The 25,263-nt window shown below is 41.7% G+C and overlaps 1 protein-coding gene across 1 annotated transcript in view; it reads right to left on the reverse strand.

Annotated features, from left to right (window-relative positions):
* Positions 1-22,222, reverse strand: part of ALDH1L2 (aldehyde dehydrogenase 1 family member L2) — a 55,472-nt gene extending 33,250 nt beyond the window's left edge. The window contains exons 1-9 of the mRNA XM_040637409.1: positions 22,106-22,222; positions 13,527-13,671; positions 9,078-9,312; positions 6,520-6,685; positions 4,578-4,679; positions 4,273-4,362; positions 3,358-3,492; positions 2,050-2,175; positions 1,413-1,504 (exon numbers count right to left, since the gene is read on the reverse strand). Of these exons, the coding sequence (XP_040493343.1) occupies positions 1,413-1,504; positions 2,050-2,175; positions 3,358-3,492; positions 4,273-4,362; positions 4,578-4,679; positions 6,520-6,685; positions 9,078-9,312; positions 13,527-13,671; positions 22,106-22,153 (1,139 nt within the window). The 5' untranslated portion in view covers positions 22,154-22,222. The remainder of the gene's footprint in view (positions 1-1,412; positions 1,505-2,049; positions 2,176-3,357; positions 3,493-4,272; positions 4,363-4,577; positions 4,680-6,519; positions 6,686-9,077; positions 9,313-13,526; positions 13,672-22,105) is intronic.
* Between the last annotated feature and the right edge of the window lie 3,041 nt (positions 22,223-25,263).

Genomic DNA, 25,263 nt, shown 5'->3' on the forward strand with positions numbered 1-25,263 from the left:
CTTTAATTTTTCAAATGATAGCTATTATCTGCCATTTCTGGAATAGCACTGGTGTGCTAGATGCAGGATAGAAAGACTACCACGGTAGTTATTCAGCCATTTCTTCTCCAAGAGAGATGAAGGGCTTTGGCAGTCCAAGATAACAATATCAGGGGCGCCTGGGTGGCACAGCGGTTAAGCCTCTGCCTTCGGCTCAGGGCGTGATCCTGGCGTTATGGGATCGAGCCCCACATCAGGCTCCTCCACTATGAGCCTGCTTCTTCCTCTCCCACTCCCCCTGCTGTGTTCCCTCTCTCTCTGGCTGTCTCTATCTCTGTCAAATAAATAAATAAAATCTTTAAAAAAAAAAAAGATAACGATGCCAGGTGATTATAGTAATTCAGATACTCAAACAGAAAATGGACAATTCTTGCAGGAGCATCTTGCTAGCGAAAAAATAATGTTAGTAGTATAGTATTGAGATCTTTAACTGAGCAAATTATAAGTTTCAGGGAACTCGTGAATCCTAGCTGAGAAATTTGTAATTTGAGGAACAAAAACTCTCAACTTGGATAATGCTATTTGCTCTGGAAATGATTATTTGAATTACTGGAAAAAAAATTCCATGAATAAAGGAACTTTGTCCTGTTCTTCACACTATTCCCAGTGCCAAAACTGTTCCTGATATATAGTACATATTCAACGAATTTTGTGGAATAAATGAGTGAATAATCATTGAGAACACTTACTTTCTTTGACATAAGGAGCAGCATTCTTAATTTAGTTAGTGAATGGCCACAGTGCGGCCCTCAATGAAAAAATACCTTTGCGAGACTCCACTATTAGGATCCTCACAGACTTTTTTTTTCCCCCATAAAAGAGAGACTTCTAGGACTCTAGCTCTTTCAACTTGCCATAAACCTCTATAGAGAAATTCTGACTATAGGATAATTATTCTTCCTCTTGTAAGTATCCTGATAATCCTTATTCTAGATATATCTTACTGGGTAATTTGGGGGGATAGAAAAAAAAGATATTGGGGGAAGTATAATCAATGTTGGGTACCCCTCTGAATCAGACTACGTAGGTAATTTCTGATTAATGTTCTCATCTAGAACTTCTCATTCCAATGCCATATTGGAGGAAAATTAGCCAAGATACGTGAGGACAAATTTTAAAAAGAAACAAACAATTACAAGCATTGGTTTTCTAGGTAAATAGGAGATATGAAAACAACTCCTGGCTAGCAACAAAGAGGAAGGAAATATATATGTTTGACCATGGAAACAAACAATCCAAAAAAGATGAAGAAAAGAGAAACAGAGTATAGTGGGTATGGTAAAGTGATAACATCTAGAACAAAGGATTGGATTGGATTTTCAAAGTCAAAGTCCCTAGGGGAGGGGTGGGAGTCAACAGGGTGACTGTTTTACCTGACAACATCCATTGAGCTTGCTCCAGATTTAAAGAAGTCTGTGGAGTCTTCAATGACAGGGACATTGCTTAAAATTCCAGCCCAGATGACCTATACAGCAAGGGTAATTTTTATGAAGGCTGTGCCATCTAGCTCCTCAACCAAACCTACTTTTTTTTTATCTTGGATACGTGGCTTGACTACATTTTTCAGCATCTCTTCAAGTTAGATCAGCCACATGACTGACTTTTAGCCAATGAACATGAGCGGAAGTGAACTTGACTCCTCGTCTTGACTCATGAAAAACCTCCTTCACACAATTTTCTGTGCTCTTTCGCCCTTCTTGGCTGTCTGGAATATAGATGACCCCTACAGTGACCTTGGAGATAGCAGAGCTTGGGTCCCCGAATGACTCCCCCCCAATCCTTACTTTCCAGCTTCACCCCTCACCCACATGCCAACCTAGAATTGCTTCGGATAATTTTGTCAGTGAGAAATAAATTTGCATATAAATTTTGGAGTTGATTTCCTACTGCAGCTAACAGAAAAAAGAGGCAAGAAAGTGCCATGCTCACTACTCTGAAGACTGATGGTCCAGTTACAAAACTGCTTCAGTTTCAAGGTAAGAGTAACATGAAGGACATCCATGTGTTCACCTTGATGGTCTCTGCCACCTTCACCTCTTCGGCTGTAAGTTCTACCACCGATGTCTCCCCGGCTGAAAAGTACTGAGAAGCAGGAATCATTCTTCCATCTTCAAACTGCAGATTTCTCACCATCAGCTACAAAATAGCAACAAAACAAGCAGAAGAACAGAAGATTAGGACAATCCAAAAGTGAGGTCGGTGGAGAAGGAGTGTCATATATTATAGGAATATAAGGATCAGTGTTATTTGGCAAATACAAAAATATGGATTGAAAGCACTCACCATTATGTGTAAAAGGACTGATATGGTATTTTACTAATGGCAGCAGAAAGGAGAAAGTTAAGTCTAGGGGGAATACATCTCGAAATGGATAATAAGTTCCTGAAAAATTGACACATGGATGTACATATTTAGACTGAAATCTACTATAATTCTGCTTCTTCCTCCCACTACTACAATGATTACTTCTCCTCCTCTTGTTGCCATCATCTGAACACTTACTCTGTAACAGGCACAGCATTGGGTATGTATGTATGTATGTATATATATATATATGTATGTACGTTATTTAATCTCATAAATGCTGGTGGAAGCAGGTGCCACTCTTATCCCCATTTTACTGTTAAGGAAATGGAGGCTCAACGAGGTTAAGTAATTTGCCCAGTGCCACACGGCTAGTAAGCCACAGAGCTGGGGTTACAACCCAGAACTAGCTGGACCCTGAAGCCTACAATTCTAATAAGCGATCTACCCTGCACGCTACCAGAATGTATGTGCAAGCTGCAAGTTCCGCTTTGCTTTCTTCAAAGAGTCAGCTGAAGCCGAGAGCCCATGCTCCCAAGCACAGGCAGTGTGAGTGGGTGCCTGCATGAGAGGCAAGGCTAGGAGCCTCTGAAGAGGACCACATCCCTCATATTTATCTCCCCAGACTCCAGCAGCGGGAAGGCAGACAGATGAGACTACACTCTGTTTTATAGATGGGGAAATGAAGACTCAGAGGGGAGAAGCATTCTCCCCAAGGCTAGTAAGTGGCAGAGGAGGGGTTCACAATCCGGTTTCCGGACTAAATTCCAAGCTCTTTCTCCTGTATCACAAAGCGGACTGTGCGAGTCTTTGGGGTGCAGCCCAGGCAGGCTTGTTCTCACCCAGGCTCCCAGAGCCGGCTCATCCCCAGAGAGAAACAGGGCACAGATATCTCGAGCCTCCCATACCCCACTGCAAAGCCAGATTACCTTGTGAAAGACATTCCCTTAGCAGCTGGGGTTATAGAAGGAAACCAACAACGTTACTTTGTAGGGGACCATATTGAACACTCACTGCTTTTCCATCATTACCAAAAAGAACAAGTCCATTTTTGGTAACAAGACCAGGCTTCTTGGCACCTTTAATTTCCAGTGGTTCTCCAGGAGGCACGGAGCTTTTCAGCAATGATGAGCCGTAGAATGTGACCATCTAAGAAAGAGACCAAACCCAGATTGTGACCGGAGGGAGTTACGCCTACAAACAGGGGCGTGTGCAAGCAGCCCTCCCTGCAAGCAGGCTCAAGTTGGAATTATCATTTATGATAAAATTGGAAGACCCCAACGTGGGAGACAGTATCAAGCATCTGTAGAAATGACACAAAGCAAGAGCTAATCTATGCAGGTACGACTGAAGAGACTCAAGAAGGCCTCACATCCAGATGACGTTTACCATTTATTCACACTGATACAAAGGTGAATGAGACAAAAAGTTCTCACAGACTTCGCAGCCTGAAGCGAGGGTTTTCAAAGGGGAGTGAAGGTGGTGGTGGGAGTCATGAGGGGAGATGTGGGGAGCAACCAGACTATTACAGTCCAGTGCGATTACTGATGGGAAGTACAGGGTGCTTTGTGGGCCAGTTAATGGAAACAGGACTGGATTCAGACTAACCAAGAGAGTGTGATGCTAACTGATTTGTGATTATAATTCTATGATTATTAGCTATCACTTATTGAGCACTATAATAGTTAACGTTTATTGAATACTGTGCCAGAGACAAGTACTTCAATGAATTAACATGTGTTGTCGATTCATTTAATTTTCATAGTGACCAATAACCAATAAAAGAGTCCCACTTACAATAAGGAAACCACAGCACCCAAAGGGTAAGTAACCTGCCCCGGATTTATGTGTAATACCTCTTACGAAGGTTACACACACACACACACACACACACACACACACACACACAAATTGGTCCCTAGAACGTACCTGTCCATTTATCTCTGTCCAAGCTCCAGGGACTTTATCATGACCTCGGATCCAGTTATGTAAAACTTGGGCCGACTGATCCCAAGAAATCTAGGAAAGCACAGAGCACAGGCTGAATCTCCTAATGCTATGAGTGTCATAGGTAAAGAAACATTTCTCTCCATCGGTGGCGGAAGTAGGGTGGGGGCAGAATAGAACAGGATGGCTTGGAGATCTACCTTTTGGCCAGGAAATGGTACATCAGGAACCACGTACAAGTAAAGGACCAAGAACATTAAGGTGCGTTATTGAGTTGATATAAATACCTCAGCATTTTCCTTTTTCTGGATGCCTTCATATGTTGCCCCTTCTTCCCGCTGGGGAATCCGAGGAGCTTTTCCATCAGCTATGAGTTGGACAGCTTCCACCTAAAGTCAAAAACATGACCTGTGTTACAGCCCAATGGTCAGTAATGGCATCGTCTGTTTAACTGAAGTTTATGCTGGACAGAATTGCTACATATAAATTGGTCCGGGGGTGCCTGCCTGGCTCAGGTGGTAGAGCATGGGACTCTTAATCTCAGGGTCGTGAGCTCGAGCCCCACACTGGGTATAGAGACTACTTAACTAAATAAAACTTTAATAAATAAGTAAATAAATCTGTCCAGAGAGTCAGACTATGACAACAAGTACCTTTTCTTCAGTTCCATCTATGTCCCGGGCAATGTGGTAGCTACTTATGTAAAACACCCTTTGCAGACAGCACACCAATCCTGCCAGGTGGATATTATTATTCCAGCTTTATGGATGAGAAAACTGATTCTTGGAAAAGTGAAGCAACTAGCTCAAGATCACAGAGGTAGCTAGTGGGTGTCGAAGCGAGATCTGCACCCAAGTCTCCCTACTGCCAATATCGAGCTGTTACTCTTAAAAATGACTCCCTTGTTGAAACAAATATCAACCTTCCCTTGGTAATCTAGTGGGATTTTCAGTAATAGAATTGTAAGGTAAGTCCGTGTGAGTGATTTCTATTCATCATGATGATTCTAGAAAGTGATGCGTTGTTATATTTAAGTAATTTGCCTTGCTTTCTAGCTCAGGACACTTGGGATTATAAAACAGTTAAAAATCTATGCGTGAGTTTAATTGCCTTTGGGATGTGTCCTGAATTCTTTTCTGTGCCAGATTAATGTTTGCCTTGAGTTGAGAGCCTCTCTCCTTCACAGGGGGGCCTATGTGAGCTTGAGTTCTTGGGTCTCTCAGTATGCACAGCTGCTGACTAACCTCTCCAAGAGCATGCAGAGGGGGCACCCTAGGAAGAGGGCCAGTTCATAGCCCATTCATTTACCCACTTCTGGCTGTGGTATCATCAGGTGCATGATCTGGGCTTGAGCAAATGCCACTGAACACACATAATACTATTCGGATCATAATGATCATTTTTGAGAACCTACTGTGTGCCAAGTGTTTTACACAAATGCTACTTAATTTCTCAGCAGCCCTTATAAGTCAGGTAGTGTCCACATTTTACAGATAAGGAAACCAAGGCAGAAGAGGCCAAGTGACTTGCCTATTGTCATAGAACAGATAAGCGGTAGAATGAGAACTTTGATGTCCTTCTGACAACAAAGCCCTACTCTCATAATCATTAAATGATACAAAGCTCTGCTCTCCTCCCTCCAAAACTAATAGCTGCTTCTTCATACTGTCTTAGCATCCATCTCTTTGTGGCTACTTCTACCATATCCAACTCAGAAAACGTTAAATGACCCTGAAATTATCCTTCAATATTTTTACAGGCGAATATATTTTACTTCGTGGTGCACATGCTTTGAGCTTTTCACCCAGAGTGCATCTGAGTAAATAAAGCAATGCCAAATTTCACCCTGTTACACAGACTGAGTTCAAATACTTTTGAAGTCCAACTTCCATAGTAAAATTCCTTAAGATTCTGTACACTTCTTTACAATTAGTCGTTTTAAACAAGGTTGGCGATTCAAGTATTTGGCAAAATAAATGAAGCAGTTTCATTGCCACTCCATCTATTTGATCACTGTTCTCAGAAGAACAAGCTTCCTAGACTAAGAAATTTTAATGTTTGGATTCCCACCCTAAATTTACCATTCTTTTGGCAAATATAAAGTCTAATTTTGTTTTCAGCTTTATATTTTTTGTAAACATTAATATGGGAAATTTCTCAATAATAGAAAAATATTTCTGAAATGTTAAAGCTTTACTAAATCTTCTTGAGGGGTGCAGATATACTAACCATGGCCTTGATTCCTTCAGGGAAAAGAAACCGATTATAAAGTGCATCCACTGTATCATTGGGTTCAATGTCACACGACCTCTGAAGAAGGATGGGTCCTGTGTCTAAACCATCATCAGCCCAGAAAACAGAAAAACCAGCTTTCTTATCGCCCATAATTAGAGTCCTGTGAAAAGAAGAGCTTCAACTTAAAATGTTGCTTTAATGTATCACAAAGTGATGAATTAGTGATATTAAAGTGCAAGGTAGTGGGGCATCTGGGTGGCTCAGTCAGTTAAGCAGCCAACTCTTGATTTTGGCTCAGGTCATGATATCAGGGTCGTGAGATCGAGCCCCACATCAGGCTCGCTGAGTGTGGAGCCTGCTTGAGATTCTCTCTTGCCCTCTCCCTCTGCTCCTCCCCCATCCCACCCTCCCACCACCCCCTCTCCGGCTCACGCGTGCTCTCTTCTCTCTCTCTTAAAATAAATAAATAAATAAAGTGCAAGATCGTCACACTGGAAAGTAGACAGTGAGGGAACTACCATGAGAAATTAACAGTACAGCCAGGAGATGTCAGCATTCATAAAAAGTGCTACTTAATGGTACCACTATTTTATACATTCCCATATCTATAGTCTTTCTTGTTAATACACACTAATGACTGCTAGTCTATTCAAAAGGGCACTAGAATTGGTCATTACTACCACTCATTAACTTCCAATGTCAGCTTTCTACTGCAGCATCGAGCAATTTTGCCCACCTGGGTCCTACACTGTTCTTGGCCCTATATTAGACAGAATAAGATCATGGAAGATAAGACAAAGGATACTCAGTAGAGGAGAACTTATTAGCTCTCATAACTATTTATTTAGGTTATGTAACTCGGGTATAAGTCAGAGCCAGAATTAGCTCTAGATTGTCTAGGTAAATTATAGTAAGAGATCGTTGATTAATTCAACTCTTTGTATTTTATGTTCTATAAAGCTTTGCCTAGGGGTGCCTGGGTGGCTCATCGATTCAGCTTCCAACTCTTGGTTTTAGCTCCGGTCATGATCTCAGGGTTGTGAGATCAAGCCCCATGTAGGGCTCAGCCGGGAGTCTGCTTGAGATCTGAGATCTTCTCCCTTCCCTCTCCCTCTTCCTCCCCTACTGTCCTCTCCCCCCACCCCCAAGGGCATGCATGTGTGCGTGTGTTCTCTCTCTCATAAATAAATAAACAAATTAATTAATTAATTAAAATAAAATCCTGGGAAAAAAAGAAGCTTAGCCTAAGAAAAAATGTTGACCCATAAGAGCTTATAATACAACAAATAAGCTGAATATGTGGACATATACATACAAAAGCATACCAGAGGCTAGGCTAATTTCAAGAGAGTATGAAGTAATGTATCATCCATGTTCACGACCTAAATAATTTTTAAATCTTGGAGCTACTAATCAAGCAAGACCTAAGTCAGTGAATCAATCAATCACTCTTTTCAGAAATGTTGAGGAATTAATTGGCATTATGTTATCAAGAGGCTTGAAAATATTCATATACTTTGTTTTTGTTTGTTTATTTTAAATTTCATTTATTTATTTGAAAGAGAGACAGAGTGAGAGAGAGAGAGAGAGAGAGAGCATGAGCAGGGGGGAGGGGGGAGGGAGAGGCAGACTCCCGGCTGAGCAAGGAGCCTGATGTGGTACTGGACCCTAGGACCCTGGGATCATGACCTGAGCCGAAGGCAGACGCTTAACACACTGAGCCACCCAGGTGTGCCCAAAAACATTCATATACTTTGATACAGTGATTCCGCATGTGGAAACAATGTGAAATGAGAAAAAAGTACAAGTTTAAGTGCAAAGATAGCCACACAGTAGCATTAGAAGAGGAAAAAAAAAAATCGATTCATGCCGAATACAATGAAATGTCATTCACCACATTTAAACTAAGTGTAGATCTCTGCCTGTTTCATAACTTGACACCGAGCGAAATCAGGGGGATGGCCAGGTAAAGGAGAGAAGGTAGAAGAGTGTACCTGTGCCATTTAGGAGTTACAGTGTACCTGAGGCAATAAAAATGTTAGACCATAGTCCCTTCCCTCAAGAAGCTTAAATTTGAATGGGAGAAGACAGAACAAAGAAGATAATTGCAGGTAATTCAGCATTCCTTGAAATGTACTTGAGATGCTCCTGGGAAAAAAAGTTCTATGGTCAAATAAGTTTGGGAACGTGGTGTACTCAGATCCCCTCTTGGAGATTACGATGCTCTCACGAAAGCACACATAAAAGGTTCTCAGAAGTCCAGTGATCAAGAAATCCAGCATAAACCAAACTTGTCTGACTCTAGAACCTTTGCTTGCTCAATTACCTAGTTCTATCCAATGGAGCCAGTACTTCATAGACTAGTCTTGAAAATGCTGTCTAGCCCATGTAGTACTGATAAGTCTCAGGGGAGTTCATGCAAGAGTAGCAATCAATCAGGGCCTCACAATTGCTCAAGCATACCTATTTTCTTGATCCCCTACATAAAAAACAGAAAGATCAAAGGCAGTGGAAACAGGCCCATCTTCTCTATAATTAAACAAAATCCTTACCAGTTGATAGCAGAGGCTCCTCTGTGCCTGGGAAGGATGGAGGGGTGATATATGATGGAACCGTGCTTTGGGCTGTCAATGATATCCATAGGGATAAACTGTGTGCAGAAGGGAAGCACGTTTAGCTCAGCACCTACAGATTTGTAGGCCTCTGCCACCTCCTTTATGGTCTTGCCCTTGACTCTCCATCTGGGGAACTTGAACACTGGGGTCCCATCTTTCTCTGCAGCTAGAGCTGAGCATGAAAAAGAAAGTTATTTTCATTACAAAAAAAAAAAAGGCCCTAAGTTAATATGGCTATGGATTCACACATTGCGGTTTTACAGCTTCAAGAAACATTTGCAAATAAAACATGGTGAAGAACAATTTAGATTGTGACCAGGATTTAACCTGTTACAATTTTATCATGCACCATCCATTTTCCTAATGTGATTTTTATTTATATATTTGAGGGCATAATATATTGAAACTCAAAAGTTTGGCTAGATAACATTTTAAAATTTTAACTGAAAGCTTTTTCTTTTATAGGTAAAAAAATTATACTTTTATTACTGATACAGCCATTTAAAGAATATTTGTTCGTTTGTTAAATTTGGAGCTGGTACATCGGCATTCGGATTAGACATACCCTCTAGCGCAGATGGAAAACCACGAGCACCTTCCCATGCCTATTTCCTGGAGGGAAGTCTCTTTTATTATTATTTTTTAAAATTTTTTATTATGTTATGTTAGTCACCATATAGTACATCCTTAGTTTTTGATGTAGTGTTCCATGATTCCTTATTTTGCGTATAACACCCAGTGCTCCATGCAATACGTGCCCTCCTTAATACCCATCACCGGCCTATCCCATTCCCCCATCCCCTCCCCTCTGAAACCCTCAGTTTGTTTCCCAGAGTCCATAGTCTCTCATGGTTCATTCCCCCTTCTGTTTATCCCCCCTTCGTTCTTCCCTTCCTTCTCCTACTGATCTCTCTGCTATTCCTTATGCTCCATAAATGAGTGAAACCATATGATAATTGTCTTTCTCCGCTTGACTTATTTCACTTAGCATAATCTCCTCCAGTCCCATCCATGTTGCTGCAAATGTTGGGTAATTGTTCTTTCTGATGGCTGAGTAATATTCCATTGTGTATATGGACCACATCTTCTTTATCCATTCATCTGCTGAAGGGCATCTCAGCTCCTTCCACAGTTTAGCTATTGTGGACAATGCTGCTATGAACATTGGGGTGCATATGGCCCTTCTCTTCACTATGTCTGTATCTTTGGGGTAAATACCCACTAGTGCAATTGCTGGGTCATAGGGTAGCTCTATTTTCTTTTAACACGAGGCAAACTGGAGATTTGAACACATTCTCCCCACCAAACAGTGAGATCCCAAAAGATGAAGAGAGAAAGTTTTTGAGCTGAGCTGGGCTTGTCTAGATCCTTCTCCCAAATTCACCAGGTAAGTTAGTGGAAGAGAAAAGCCAAGAATGGAAAATACATGCTCCTCGTGAGGGTTTTGACATACTGGAGAAGGTCCAAGGCTCTTTCCAGTGGAAAATGTCCTTTCGCAAAAGAATGGCTCCATCTACCTTTGTGTGGAAAAGGAACGGTCCTTCAAAGCTCAGACAGCACTAGCTCATTTTTTTCCATAATAAGGTATCACTTTTACTAGCTACATACCTTACGTATATTAAGCATATATGTTAATTTTCTACCAACAACTCAAAGCAACTACATTTTAGGCAATTTTATCTGTATTTTTGGCCTTCCATTCCTTTCTCCCCCATTGGATCATCAACCTGCATTGACTTTGGATGGGATGATGCCTGCACTAAAAAGCCTAAATTCCAAATCTTAAGTGAGTCCTGAAGGAATCTGGCCATTAAGCCAATGCCATGATCAATTCACTTTGAAGAATGGGAGAGACCCATAAAATAATGTTTACAAAATGTGAATGTTCATAAAACATTCAAACAACTGTAAACAACTCATTTTCAGATGATAGAAAAATGAATAATCGTGGCAAAAAAAAAAAGGTGAAACTGGGAGAAAATTGTGCAAGGTTAGACTGGGAAAGAAAAATGAGATGAGAAACTTAGAAGTCTTCATTTTAAAAATCTATGCCACTGAGATAGGCTTGCGGCATCCGCCTGTCATTCTTCTGTATTGATTTGTGGCTGCCCCAGGGCTATTTTGGGCTGCTCTAGTTGCCCATTCTGACAAGAATGGTTAACCACTGTCATTTTGACCACTTTTCATGAACTAGGCACAGGGCTGTGCACATTATATACATTATTTCATATAATCTGTTGGACTAAGCTTAGTGAGTTTTAGTAACTTGCCCATCATCATGCAGCAAGTAAGTGGCAGAGGCAGAATTAATTCCATGACCCCAAAACACATACCGTTAACTACATCTCTACCACATCCCAGCCTCCTCCACCAGTCAGATTGGTATTTTTTCTTATCTATGTTATGCCAGTGGCCCAAATGGCCATGACCAATAGAAAGGAAGTCACAGTCCTGGGACCAGACACTAGGGAAAGTTTTCCAGGACATCCTTGGAAAGGAACTTTAAGAGTCACATGCTTGCAATTCTTCTGAAGTTCACGTGCATGGCAGAGACTGCTAGTTGCCCCCCTTCCTCCTTTAGCAAGGATTCCTATACTTTAGCTGAGCACATAGCCAATCTGAATAAGATCTACATTTCTCAGTCTATTCTGCAAACAGATTTGGCATGTGACCAAGTTCTAGCCAGGGGGATACAAGTGGGACTAATATGTACAACTTCTGGATGATATCCGGAATAAAGGCTTGCCTTCTGCTTCCCCTCTTTCCTTTCCTGCTTGCTGGAATGCGGACTTGATAGTTAGGGCTACAGCAGCTATCCTGGACCAGGAGATGAAAGCCCAGTGTTGATAATGATGAAACAACAAAGAGCAGGAGCCTGCAACGTGATAAATATAGAGCTGCCCCATCACTCTCATGGCCAACTCAGACTTGATAAATGGACTTCTATGTCACTGAAGCTAATGTTATTCAACAGCCAATCCGATATCCCAAATATGAGTCCTCCCAAATATCCCCCACACGAGGCTGGTGAGAATAGATAATAATAGCACAGACAGTCCCCGTAATAGGAACCTGTCCCTTTCTGCCTTTGGAGCCAGGTCTATATTCACGAGGCAGATTCCCTCCAAAGTCCCCATGTTGGGATAACCTTTTTTTGAAACAAGGATAATTTCTCAATCAAGTGATTAAACTCATATGTACATATGTGTTCTTGACCCAACTTTTTTTTATCTTGACTCTTGAAAAATAGTGTTAAAATATAATTGTTTGTAAAGTAGTAGCAAGAATTAGGATAAACCTCAGAACTGCTGCTCCTGAGGAAAAAAAGGATAAAATTTAAGGGTTATCTCAGATCAGTGTTTTCCAACCAATCTGTTGCATTGTACCAGTGATTTATGAAGATCTAATTCAAAAGCCAAGATGTCTGGTTGCTCATTCTGATTCCCTATCCGTACAGTTTGTAGACTGTTTCTATCTCTGTGTCTTAACACCTATTCTCAACATAACTATAGTTGACTCTTGAAAAATACAGGTTTGAACGATGTGGGCCCACTTATATGTGAAATTTTTTTGAAAAATATAGTACTGTAAATGTATTTTCTCTTCCTTATGATTTTTTAAATAACATTTTCTTTTCTCTAACTTATTTTATCGTAAGAATACACTGTATAACACATATAACATACAAAAAATGTGGTAAAAAACTGCTTATATTATCAGTAAGACTTGCTCTGGTCAACAGTAGGCTATTGGTAGTTAAATTTTGGGGGAGTCAAACGTTATATGTGGAATTTTGACTGTGTAGGGGGTCATGGCCTCTAACCCCTGTGTTGTTCAAGGGTCAACTGTATAGATTGCAAATCAGAATCCCATTTTGGATTTGCTTTGAGGATGGCTATCCTCAAATGCATTCTTTATGATCCCACATCAGTTTCTGTTCCTAGAAGTGGCCCTCCCTTCATTTCCACTGGAACCTCTGAATCAGACATTATTCTAGATCTTCTATAACACCTTTGGAAAGTCACAAGCGTAGTTCAGAAAAAACATAAGCCTGGAAATTCCTCTGATGGACCTGGTGATTACCTTGGAGGTAAGTGGAGAAACTCTTAATACGATGGGGCCCTGCACCTTTGTCTCGAGGTCCACGGAGAAGGGGGGATTGAGTCTATATCTATCATGCAAGTAGACTTGGCTTGAGAAGGCTTTCAACAGGTAGAGTGGACGTGGCAGAACCCAGAGGGGAGGTTGCTAGTCTGGGTCTTTGGGGCCTGTGGCAAAGAAGTAGAAGTGTAGACATGCTAATGAGGGGTAGGGGGTCTGAGCTGGGGCTGGTGCTGCACGGGTCAGTGCAGAGTCCTTGAGTCAGTAGTTCCAAGATATACTCACCCAGCGGGTCAGCTTTTCCATCCTTGTCTGGAACTGTGAACACGCCTACAACTCGGTGGCCCTCTTTGCAGAGGTGGTGGTAGACTTCCTGCCCAAAGAGGCTCTGACCAATGAGTGCCAACTTCAGCTTGTTTTTGAAATAAACCTGTGAAACAATTCAACGATGACAGATATTGGCCTGGATAGAAGGCATATGGATGATAAATACTCTTTTTTCAATCAAACGAGCTGCCTTGAGGACAACGAAAATCTCAAAGAGCTACATTATTGACATACGCTGGACCCAGGCTACATTATACGTAGATAGTGGTGAAAATAACTTCACACAGAAGAATTCCTCTTTTCCCCTTTGCTCTAATTCCCCTGATTATTCATCATAATCATTGGGGTTGCATATATTTTACAAGCCATTCCAACTCCTTGGTGAGATGAAGCCAGATGTTACCAAGTAAGTGTAAGTTTCATAGCTAAAAGGAGTTTAACTCTGACCAAGATCTGTTTCAACATGACGATGTTTTTATGGCCCTGTGATAGAGAGAGAAGAGCTGGACTCATCTCTTAACTTCCAAAGGAGGCCAAGAGCTAACATGTGGTCTGTAACACGGGGGTCACAAGCAGACCCTAGAGCTAGACTACCTGAGGTCAAAATCTTAGTCGTGTGGCCTCAAGCAAGCGACTAACTTCTGTTGCCTTTTTTCCTCACCCATGAAATAGGAATAATAACACCAACCTCACAAAATTTTGATTGAAGTAGAGGCCTTATTAGGCAATAAGAAGCTCAGTGCAGTGTCTGACACAAAGTACTGTTTAAGTCAAAGCTTCAATAATGTCTTAGAGGTTTTGCCACATCCTAGACACAGTTTCGCGTTTCTTCGTATCGTCCAGAATTCCAAAATCCTTGTAAATGGCCCAAATCCATTTGGCCTCAAAACCTGGATTGCTCTAATGGAATGTTCTTTATAGGTTTCTTGTAAGTTTGCACAAATTCTTTGGGCTTCAAACTTGACCTGAACCGATATACTGCTACTTATAGTCTTTTTTTATGGTATTTATAAGGACTATATGAATATCTATATGTATTGCTGCAGAAAGATCAATGTATTTGGTTACAGATACGGTCCCGGACCCTGCTGTGAATTGTATGGAATATACTGTCTATGTACCATGTTAACTTTCTAACATGGGGATAATTCTGAATCCCAAAACATATTTGGTCCCACAGGTTTCAGATAAAGAATTAAGGCCTGCACATCATTTCATTTCATATAATCACTGCAACTACCATGTTTTATTATCTCCCATTTTACACTATTTAATGAATGAAGAAACCAAGTCTTAGAAAGGTCAACCATATCCCCAAGGTCATACTGGCAAAAAGGAGGAGAGGTGGGATTTAAACCCAGATCTGGCTGGCTCTAAAGCCTACCTTGTTCTTAAAAATAAGATAATCAAAATGAGTTACCACCACCACCCACCTCTTTTTTCTTCCTTTTAGAAGATTAACACGGTGTACAAAAGTACATTGATTACCAAAAACACAGATACCATGTAGACGAGAGTAGCACTAAGGGGTTGTAGCCTTAAAGAATTCTCTTTAAGCAATTATACCTCCTGTAAATTCTCCCCAATGGAACCCTTTCACAAAGCTAGGGTAATAAGTTGACATGATGCTTGTTAAGACCGTCGTGAAAAGCCGCAGGTGGAACAGCCTAGATGCAGGATGGTGGGTGTAGAGATGGTCATCAGAGGGTCATGACGTCATATGCACATTCCTCCCTGGTAGAACACGGCTCCACAGGCTTTGGATTTAGAATTTTTTTCCCCCTTCACTCTAACTGGGATTCTTTAATGTTCCAGACAGTCATTCTAAATTAGTCAAGCTTCACTGTGAAAATCTGATTATGAGAAAACAATTTTCCCTTATTTCCCACTTTATTAAGGGTGTAGACAGCAACCCCTTTTAGGCATGAACTTAAAAGCACATGGGTTCGCATGTTCCCTGTAACTAAGCTGATAATTAAACAATTAAGGTTTTAGTTAAAAAATTCTTTTCCAGGGCCAGCCAAAGTTTCTATCCCCAAAGAGCCTAGAGCTTCAACATCTAACAAATATTTTCAAGCAAACAGATGAACTCTGTGATGACAGCACAGTTTGCCTATAGATAATACGTGATTATTTCATTCATTCTTATCAAAAACATCAAAATGTTCTGTACATATTCCATCTACAAATCTTATCATTAATGCTGTTGCTTGAAATAGAACCAACATGCTGCCTACCTTAAAAATTTGGCTTTACCTCACATCGCTACCAACACCAGATATTTTAAGACCTCTAAAATGCTACTCTTAGAATGCAAAAGAGCCAAGAGGCTGAGCTGACTCAAATGTAATGTTACTTGGAGTTCAATTCCAGACTGGACACTCCCCTAGAGAGACAGTATTTAAAGAAATGTCAGTATCTTTGGAAATACGACATTCATTGAAACAGTTTCTGAGCTTAATGCTAAAGCTGAAGCCACAAGGGTGAGTTTGCAACACTGAGACATGCTCGCATTTTATGCTTTTAAGTGTGTTTACAATGAGTTAGCATAATTCCCAAAAGCCAGACTGGGATATTCTACCTCGGTCTTATTTCTCTAACTATGATCTGAAGACTGACTGCCGTGTTGGCGGAATCAGCAAGGAGGACGTGCTGAGACTGTGGGTCCCTGGGCCCCACGCCAGATCCACTGAGTCAGACTCGCGGGCCTAGGAAGTTGCATTTTCACAAGCTTCCCATTGACTCAGAGGCACACTAAAGTCAGAGAATCTCTGCTGTATAGAGAGCATGCGCTTGCCTGCTACATAAAAAGATTCTGCCCTGGGGAGTTCGGGTCAGGAAGCAGAGCTGGAAGTAATTGCAAACATTTTAAGGAGACCCTAGTATGTGCCAGGCATTTCATATATATTACCTCATTTTGATTGCCCAATGACTCCTGGAGATAGGCATTCCTAAGCCACTTTAGAATGAAGAAATTAAAACTTAGAGAAGATAAGATACAGCCTGGAGTCAAACACTTACTAAGTGGCAGCCCTCAGATTCTAACTGGTTATTAGTGTCCATCATTTTCCCATAACACAGGTCCTACCAGTTAAAATCTGAATAATAATAGTATCTATTTCATAAGGCTGTTATAAGGATTTATCAGGATAAAGCATGTAATGCATTAGTGTAGCGTGTGTCAAGAATGAATGCTCAACAAATGTTAGCTATTATTATTATTAATAATAATACCATAGGTAATACCTGGGTGGATAAAAAACGCTGATGATGGATCTTTCCTACTGGAAATGTGCCATCAGCCCAGCACTGCACTGAGCTCTGTTTATTAATTTAAAAAAAATGTATCAACTATTCATCATATGTCTTTAGGACTCACAGTAACCAGTTTTACTAGTGAGAATACAAAAGGCTCAGGGAAATCAAACAAACTGCTAATGAGGGGCAGAGGCAGAAGTCAAACCCAGATCTGTCTCGCTTCGGTAGATACGTTTCTATCACTTTTCTATGTTGAAGGTCCGTCCCCACCCCCCTTTTTTTTAAAGAAAAATATGACAACAGTTTGAGAGGTGACTTGTGGCAAACAGTTCCATCAGATTTCTAAAGAAATACCTTGGTGGTCTTGACAGGAGAGATGGGCACCATTCATTTGCAGGGCGGGTCTGGTGACCAGAGAACATTCTTTGAGGCACTACAGGTGCCTGTTATATTGGTGAGAAAGAAGAGGATGGGGCATAAAATGACTCACAGCATTTCTAAATCTGGGTGGTAAGTGCTATTCTCTTGGGGTTCTCTACTGATCACAGTCAGCCTTGCAAGAGCCTCTGGCAGGCAACACCCAACACGGGGCTGGAACTCACAACCCCAAGATCAAGAGTCAACGCTCTACTGACTGAGCCACCAGGCACCCCCAGAGCTTTTGCTTTTTAAACTATTAAATGTTGCATTCCCAGGCTCTCCACATCCTGGTGCAATCCTCCAGGAAGCAAATTAAGTGGATTCTCATTACGCTCCAAAGATTAAAATACAAACAAACGAAACCCAGACAATTTTCTATAGAAAACGTAAAGGGTCAAGGCTACGATTCTGCCCTGATCCGAAGTGCTTCTGTGAGCAGGTGCTACCGTAATAGAAGAGGAGGGTGTAAAATAAGGCCAAAGCTACTCCCATCAGGAACTGTGAGAACTGACAGCTTTACATGAAGGGCCTTTCCACAAACGAATAAAGCAAAGTCAATTTTTCGGAGACAGCGAGGTGCCTAACACCTTGTGGAACCTTTGGCACATGGTGCCCCGCATCATGCCTGACAGTGTACAAGAGATACCCACGGGGCTTGAGTATTTACCATGCTCTGGGAACAGAGCATGGGAGGGATTGCAAATCAAATGCCCAGCAAGAATGTTTTATTTGGCCCACGGAGCATTTGTCAAAGAGCTGTGGTAACATATTTAGGGGGTTTCACCTTAGTGGGCTGAGTTTTTGACTTCTTTTTAGAAATCAGGAGGTTTGTCAGCCGTGGTCTACATTTCCATGTAGCAACAGTCGGCTAGAGCTGAGCAGCAGCTGCCCCCTTCCTCTGGCTGGCCATGGCCTTTCCCTCCCTCTAGTTCAAATCCTTCGCTTGTGTTGCCTGTTTGGCTTCTGTGGGCGTTTTTCTTTGAGATCTCTACAGTAAAAGATCAAGGAAGACTGGTCCCTGTCCTCAGGAGTTGACCAGTTAGCACGAAAGACCCACAAGTAAAGACATATTGACATCATAGTGCTAGGACAGGAAAGCATAGTGTGGGTGTGGAAGCCTGGTAGACTTCCCAAGAAGAGAACTCCCTAACGATCGTAGAGCACTCATCTTAGGGGCTGGCCAAGAGGAGGGTGTGTGGGGGGGGGGGGGGGGGGTGGCAGCATATACAAAGAAATGAATGAGTGGGCAAAGTGGGTTCAATACTGGAAATTGGAGGGTAATGACAAGTGACACTCTAGGGACAGTCAAAACACCAATTAGGGAGAGTCTTGTCTATATCAAATATTTTGGACCTTTTTGTGAAGACAGTGAGATCCACTGAATGACTTTAAGCAGGAGAGTGATACTGTCTTATTTCTATGTTGACACACACTCAGGCGAGGCATGAATTAACGTCTGGTGGGCACCCCTCTAGTGTTTGAGAATTGAACAGATAGTGAAAATAAAAGCTGACCTAGTAATCCACCTTCAATATATTGACAGGATGTAGCTTGCAATAGCGTAAAAGCCCATGTTACTTATTGTAACAAACCCTCAGACTAATAGAGGCAACAGATGTAAATCTATGTATGATTCAAACACAACTCATGACACACTGTAAAGGACAAACTTGTGCAACTTGATTTTCCTATTGCATAATCATATAAAGAATGTATTCATGAGGACTTTCTTGGATATCTGGCCAACATTTTTTTATCATAAAAAGGATAACAGATTTTTAAAATAGGGATGTCTATGGGCTTTTTTTGAAAGCAGGGACTGTTTACTTCTTGTTTATTGTTTTATCCTTTCTGGCTGTGAAACTCTAAAAAAGTTATTTAACTTCTCTGGGTCTCAGTTACTTTTCTGTAAAATGGGCATAATAATAGTACTTACCGCATTGAGATGTTAAGCAGATAAGTGAGTGTATATGTAAAGCATTTATATCAGTGTCTGGTGAATACTAAGTGCTATATCCATGCTATCTATTATTATTATTGTTGTTGTTCTTGTTATTATTATTATTATTATTATTTATCATATCTCCAGGATAGAGCAAGTGCTCAGTACATAATATACAAATAAATACAGTTTGAAGTTGAATTTGAAGGTCCTAAAAACAAAGTAGACACCAAAGCAGGGGGTCAGGTAATTCAGAGACAAGGACCTGGTTGCTAGAACCAGGATGTAAAGACAGTACTTGGTTCCAAGAAGGGAAGAATCCAAACTCTTGATCATAAGGTAACCTCAAGTTCTGGAACCAGGCTATGAACCCAGAACCAGCAACTAGACTTGTCCCAGACCCTGGCAGAGGAACCTAAATAGGAGAGTGCAAAATAAATATGAAGGCCAAACAACCCCCACCATGGGGAGAAGTTAAGATGCAATGAACCAGGCAAAATATTGGAGGTGCACCATAGTAACTAATAGACAAAGGGTTTTATTGTTATCTATAGCTGCAGTGGTTAAAAAGATCCAGCCACGTCATTAAGCCGAAATCATTAAACATTTCTAAGTCCATTTCTTTAAGACAGAGAATGGAAAAATCGATTCTATCAGGAACTGTTATAAACTAGTTTTCCCACTGGATTTTGCTAGATTTTAAGTTCTTTTTTTTTCATTCTGCTTTAATACCAAACTCAAAAGCACCTATGATTTTTTTTTTTTGCCTTTTTAAAGATGAAGGTATAATTTACATGCAGTAAAATATACCCTTTTCAGTGTAAGGTTCTGTGACTTTTGACAGACACACAGTCACCTAACCACTGCTACAATCAACACAAAGAATAGTTCCATCGTCCCCCAAAATTCCTTTCTGTCCTTTGAGAGACAATCTCTTGTAGTCAATTCTTCCTCTAGGGCCAGCTCCTGACAACCACTTCCTTCTATCACTATTGTTTTACTCTTTCTAAAATGTCAGATCATTGGAAATCTATAACATAGCCCTTTGAGTCTGTCTTCTTACACTTAGCATCCATTTCTGAGTTTCATCCATGCTGTTGTGCATATCAGGAGTTCACTCCTCTTTTGTTTCTGAGTAGGATTCTCTCATATGGACGGATTTATCTACTGTCTATCCTGTCACCAAAGAAAGGACATTTAAGTAGTTTCCAGTTTTTGCTGATAATGAATAAAGCCTCTGTAAACATTCATAAACAGGTATTTGGGTAAATACCAAGGAGTGCCATTTCTGGGTTTAGCATAGGTATATGTTTAACTTTATAAAAAATGGCCAGTTTTCCATAGTGGCTATACCATGTTTGATTTCAAACAATTCTTATAGAATGCCATCCAGAGGATGGCTCCCCATTTTTTATGGAGTAAAATATCCCAAGCACTCCACTTGTCATTCCACATCTTCCTTTTGGCCACAGAAGAACCTGTCTTCTTCCCAGCCAAATGTCACTGCTCTTCACTTGTACTCCTGGGTACAGCCAGACTCAGACCCATGACCCTTGACCCCTGACCCGGACCATGCTTGGTGCTTTCCTACATGCACGTTTTTATCTATGTCATTCGCCACCTGGGATGTTCAACTTTTATTACTGAAATCTTATGTAAAGCCCACTATTGCCATCTTTGCATTCTTCAAGAATCCCTCTGCTCTCAAAAAAAAAAAAAAAAAAAGACAATTCAATGAAAGGTGTTGACAGAGGAGTCCAGTAAAATAGGCAAGCACCAGTCCTTGCTGATTCCTGCCTACCCAGATATTCCCACATGCCACGTGGCAAGAGAAAGCTAAGGAGGAGTCCAGAGCAAGCAAAAACTCCCCAAGAGCAGGTCTCTTTTTCCTTATTTTTTAAAAAAAGGTGAATACTCCCCAAATAACTAGGACTGGATGGGGTAAAGTGAATCCCCATTATTCGGGGCTGTCTGGGAGACAAAAGCTTTTCCATGTATGCACTGCTCAGCTGGTTTTTGGTGCTATTCAAGACTTCTCTCTCTGCCTTCAAGTTTTTTACATCTGGATATGTGTACATGCGCATAGGACTTTTGCAAAGAAGAGGAATCAAAAAGCAAATTCCTTCACGGCCCAGGAAGCATGGACTTCCTATAAAAGCGATAATGTACATGAGATGAATTGTTTTTTCTTCCCTAAACAGCTTTGAGTCAGCCTGGATGCAGGGAGGCATCTCGCCCGGGGCCATATGCAACGTGTCTGCTCTCTTTCCATTTCTGGAGGAGCTGATGCAATTCCAAGGCGCGGGGCTGGGCCACGGCTCGGTTCCTGCGCTACAGTTTAATACTGTTCCAGCCTGGTTGCTTCTGCAGCGCCTGGTAACCCTAGCAATCTTGCCGCCTGCAGCTCAGGAAAAATGAGCTTGCAGCCAACACCTCGGAGGGCCGTTATCTGAATGGGCCCTGAATGCCAGTCGGGAGCGCTCACACCTCTCAGGCCGCCCAGCGGGACCCAGCTGACTTGAATACTACTCTCCTCCAGAGACGGTCGGGGTCCTGTATCGGCTCCGTCTCCTGACCAGGGATCTCATGATTGAAATGAAAAAAGGAAAGGAAGCCGACTCTGTCTCCCCTGCCAAGTGACTGTTGCCACCCTGTCAATCCCAGCCAGACCGTAGATGTTCAAAAGCCGCATCCTCAGCCCCTTCCCCAGACAAGACAATGGCTCCCCTGACAAGCCTTACCCAAGACTCCCTCCGGATCCTTCTCCGCAGTCTCTCAGTTTTAAAAACGCTGTCTTGGCTTTTAACAAAGTCTAAACACCATGCCCACCCCCAGCCCCGCCGCCCGGCCCTCCGGCCCCAGGGTCTGGATAACAGCCCCGGGGGAGAGCCAGAACGCTCGCCCGGGCCAGACTCACCTGGCCGGTGGAGAAGCGCCGGAGCGCCTGGCTGCCCCTCCACAGCATGATGGAAGGAAGCGCTCAGGCGGACGGCGCGACAGCGGGAGTTCAGCCTGGACACGGCCTGCAGCCTGTGAGCGCGCGGCGGCCGCAATCGCCGCTCTCTGGGTCCGCGAGCGCGGGGACCCGCCCACGGCCCGCCCCCTCGGCTGGCACGGCCCCGCCTCCTCAGCTGGCAGGGCTCGGGTGGCCAATCGCCTGCGACTGGGCGGGGCCCCAGTTCTGTGCCACGCTAGTACCTACCAAGAGGGGCGGCTTCCTGTCGTGGCCCGAGTACTTAGCAGCTGGGGGATCTTCTACCATTTACTCAAACCCCGTGAGGTAGACAGGGATTTGCCTTATTAATGGTCAATCTGACATCCCAAGTCATGACCACAACACCGCCCTGAGGAGGCAAAGATGCGAAAGATAAGGGGGGAAGACACCTGGCTGTATAGGATCCTGATACCTATCTTGTAAACTGATAAGAGGATTTAAAGAAAGATTGTGTATAAAGTACTTGGCAAAGGGCCTGGCACAGAGCTGATCCCCAGTAGATGTAGACAGATAGATACCCACGCTTTCCCCTTATCGCTCTAGAAGGAATGCTCAGACATGCTTTAGCTAAGCCCTGGCCGCAAACAGAACTCCTTAGCCTGGCATTCAAGGCCATCTGCAATTTGGCATTTTCTCTCATTTTCTTGCTGCTCCTTTGCACGTGTAATTTAGCCTAACTCTCTAGTTCGTGCTGATTCTTTCCTGGATGATGATTCCCAGAAAAGCTTATCACCTGTCCCTTGTCACCATGTCAACACGACCAAATTCCTTCTTTTAAGGTATAAGTCAAATGCTGCTTCCTGGAGGCATTTTTCCTGATTCTCTTCTCCCTTGACCGCCTTATTTCCCCAAAGTAATCTTTCACTCCTCTGAATTGAGAAAGATTTTTGTCTATGCGTCTCTTCTGGCATCTCATTCTGGTACAGGTGTTTGTGTCCCTGTCATCTGCTCTACTGAAAGCTCCTTGTAGGCTGTGTCCATGTCTAATTTATCAGGATTTACATTATCTAGCACTTAGCAGAGCTCAAAAAGTACCTGTTGAAAGAGAGAATGAATGAATGAATGTGTTTAAGAAGGAGAGGGGAGGGGCACCTGGGTGGCTCAGCCGTCGAGCGTCTGCTTTGGACTCAGGACATGATCCCCGGCGTTCTGGGGTCGAGCCCCACATCAGGCTCCTCTGCTGGAAGCCTGCTTCTTCCTCTCCCACTCCCCCTGCTTGTGTTCCCTCTCTCACTGGCCGTCTCTATCTCTGTCGAATAAATAAATAAAATCTTTAAAAAAAAAAAAAGGAGAGGGGAAAATAAATCCTTAAAGCTTGGAGAATGGCAGCAAACATCAAGTTTTGCTCTAGGAATTGCCTTTTGTCAATTCAACCCATTTCCCTGAAGGCATTTTGTGACTTCTGGCTTCTTTCAAACTTCCAAACACCGATAATCATTTTCTTCGTTTTGATCTCTGTATACTGGGAGAGGTGGGCAGGGAGTGGGGTTTTTTCTCAGTAGGGGTTCCATGGTTATATTCTCCAACTCCCAACTTTAGGAAATGAAGAGTTTATGTCTATCCACATATAATGAAATATTAATGATGTCTAAGATTTTTTTCTGTAAGAATTAAAGATATTGTTCCCTTGATAACTAGTGGTTAGACCAGAGGCAATTCGAGTTTGACAAAAAGAAAAGCCCTGCCAACCTAGACTTCTAGACACAGCAAAAAGGAAGATGAAACAAAGTCATTTTTGTGTCTCTCAAACAAAAACTTGAGAGAATCTGAGGTAGGAAAACTTCCAAATTCATTCTATGAGCCCAGCGTTACCCTGATATCAAACCCAGACCAAGGCATGACAAGAAAAGAAAATTACAGGCCAATATCTCTGATGAACATACATGCAAAAATCCTCAACAAAGTATTAGCAAGCCAAATTCAACAATATGTTTAAAAAATCATTCATCATGATTAAGTGGAATTTATTCAAGGGATGCAAGCGTGGGTCAGTATTTGCAAATCAATCAATGTGATACATTACATTAACAAGAAGAAGGATAAAACCCATATGATCATCTCAAATAGATGCAGAAAAAGCATTTGACAAAATACAGCATCCATTCATGACAAAAACTTTCAACAAAGTGGGTTTAAAGGGAATATGCCTCAATACAATAAAGGCCATATATGAAAAAACCCGCAGCTAACATTATACTCAATGGTAAAAAACTCTAAGCTTTTCCTCTAAGATAAGGAGAAAGACAAGGATGTCTACTCCCCCCACTTACATTCAACATACTACTGGAAGTCCAAGGTGCAGTAATCAGGCAAGAAGAGGAAATAAAAGGTATCCAAATTGGTAAGGAAGAAGTAAAATTGTCACTATTTGCAAAAGACATGATACTATATACAGAAAACCCTAACAACTATATATAATGACAATATGTAACTACCAAGTTAACAGAATGTAAAATTATCAAGGTAACATATAGAATGATTTTTAAAAATCAATTGAAAAGAAGGCAAGGAAGGAGAGAGAAAGAAATATGGAATAGCTTGGAAACAAATAGAAGGAAATTAGTAAAATGTTAGTTTTAAGTATAAATATACCAGTAATTGCAGTAAATGAAAATGGACTAAACACTTTATTAAGAGACAGAGATTGTCAGATTGCTTAAAAAACAAAATTCTTACAAGAGAGCCATAAAATATAAAGATTCGAAAGGATGATTTTTTTTAAAACCCACTCAAACACTAACCAAAAAAAAAACAAAACCATACTATTGTAATAATTAAATAGTTATTTGCTCTAGTCCTGGTCAATAGCAGCAGTGTGATCTGCTTGACTACAAATGACCAAGTGACTGGTTGGTGTACCAACTATGTATTGCTTTTTTGACTTACATCCAAAATCTACTTCTTAGGATAACAGTATCCTCCTTTCCATGTGAGGATCTGCTTTTCCTCATCTTAGGCCTTGTGGTTCCTATGAAGTTTCTTTCTCCCTTACCCCACTGGGATCCAGGGATGGAGCATATGACCTACACTAAGCCAATCAGTACATCTCTCCCACCCCCTTAATGACAATGATCCATTCA

This window comes from Ursus maritimus, unplaced genomic scaffold (genome assembly GCF_017311325.1).
Source record: "Ursus maritimus isolate PB19 unplaced genomic scaffold, ASM1731132v1 scaffold_21, whole genome shotgun sequence".
Taxonomy (NCBI): Eukaryota; Metazoa; Chordata; class Mammalia; order Carnivora; family Ursidae; genus Ursus; species Ursus maritimus.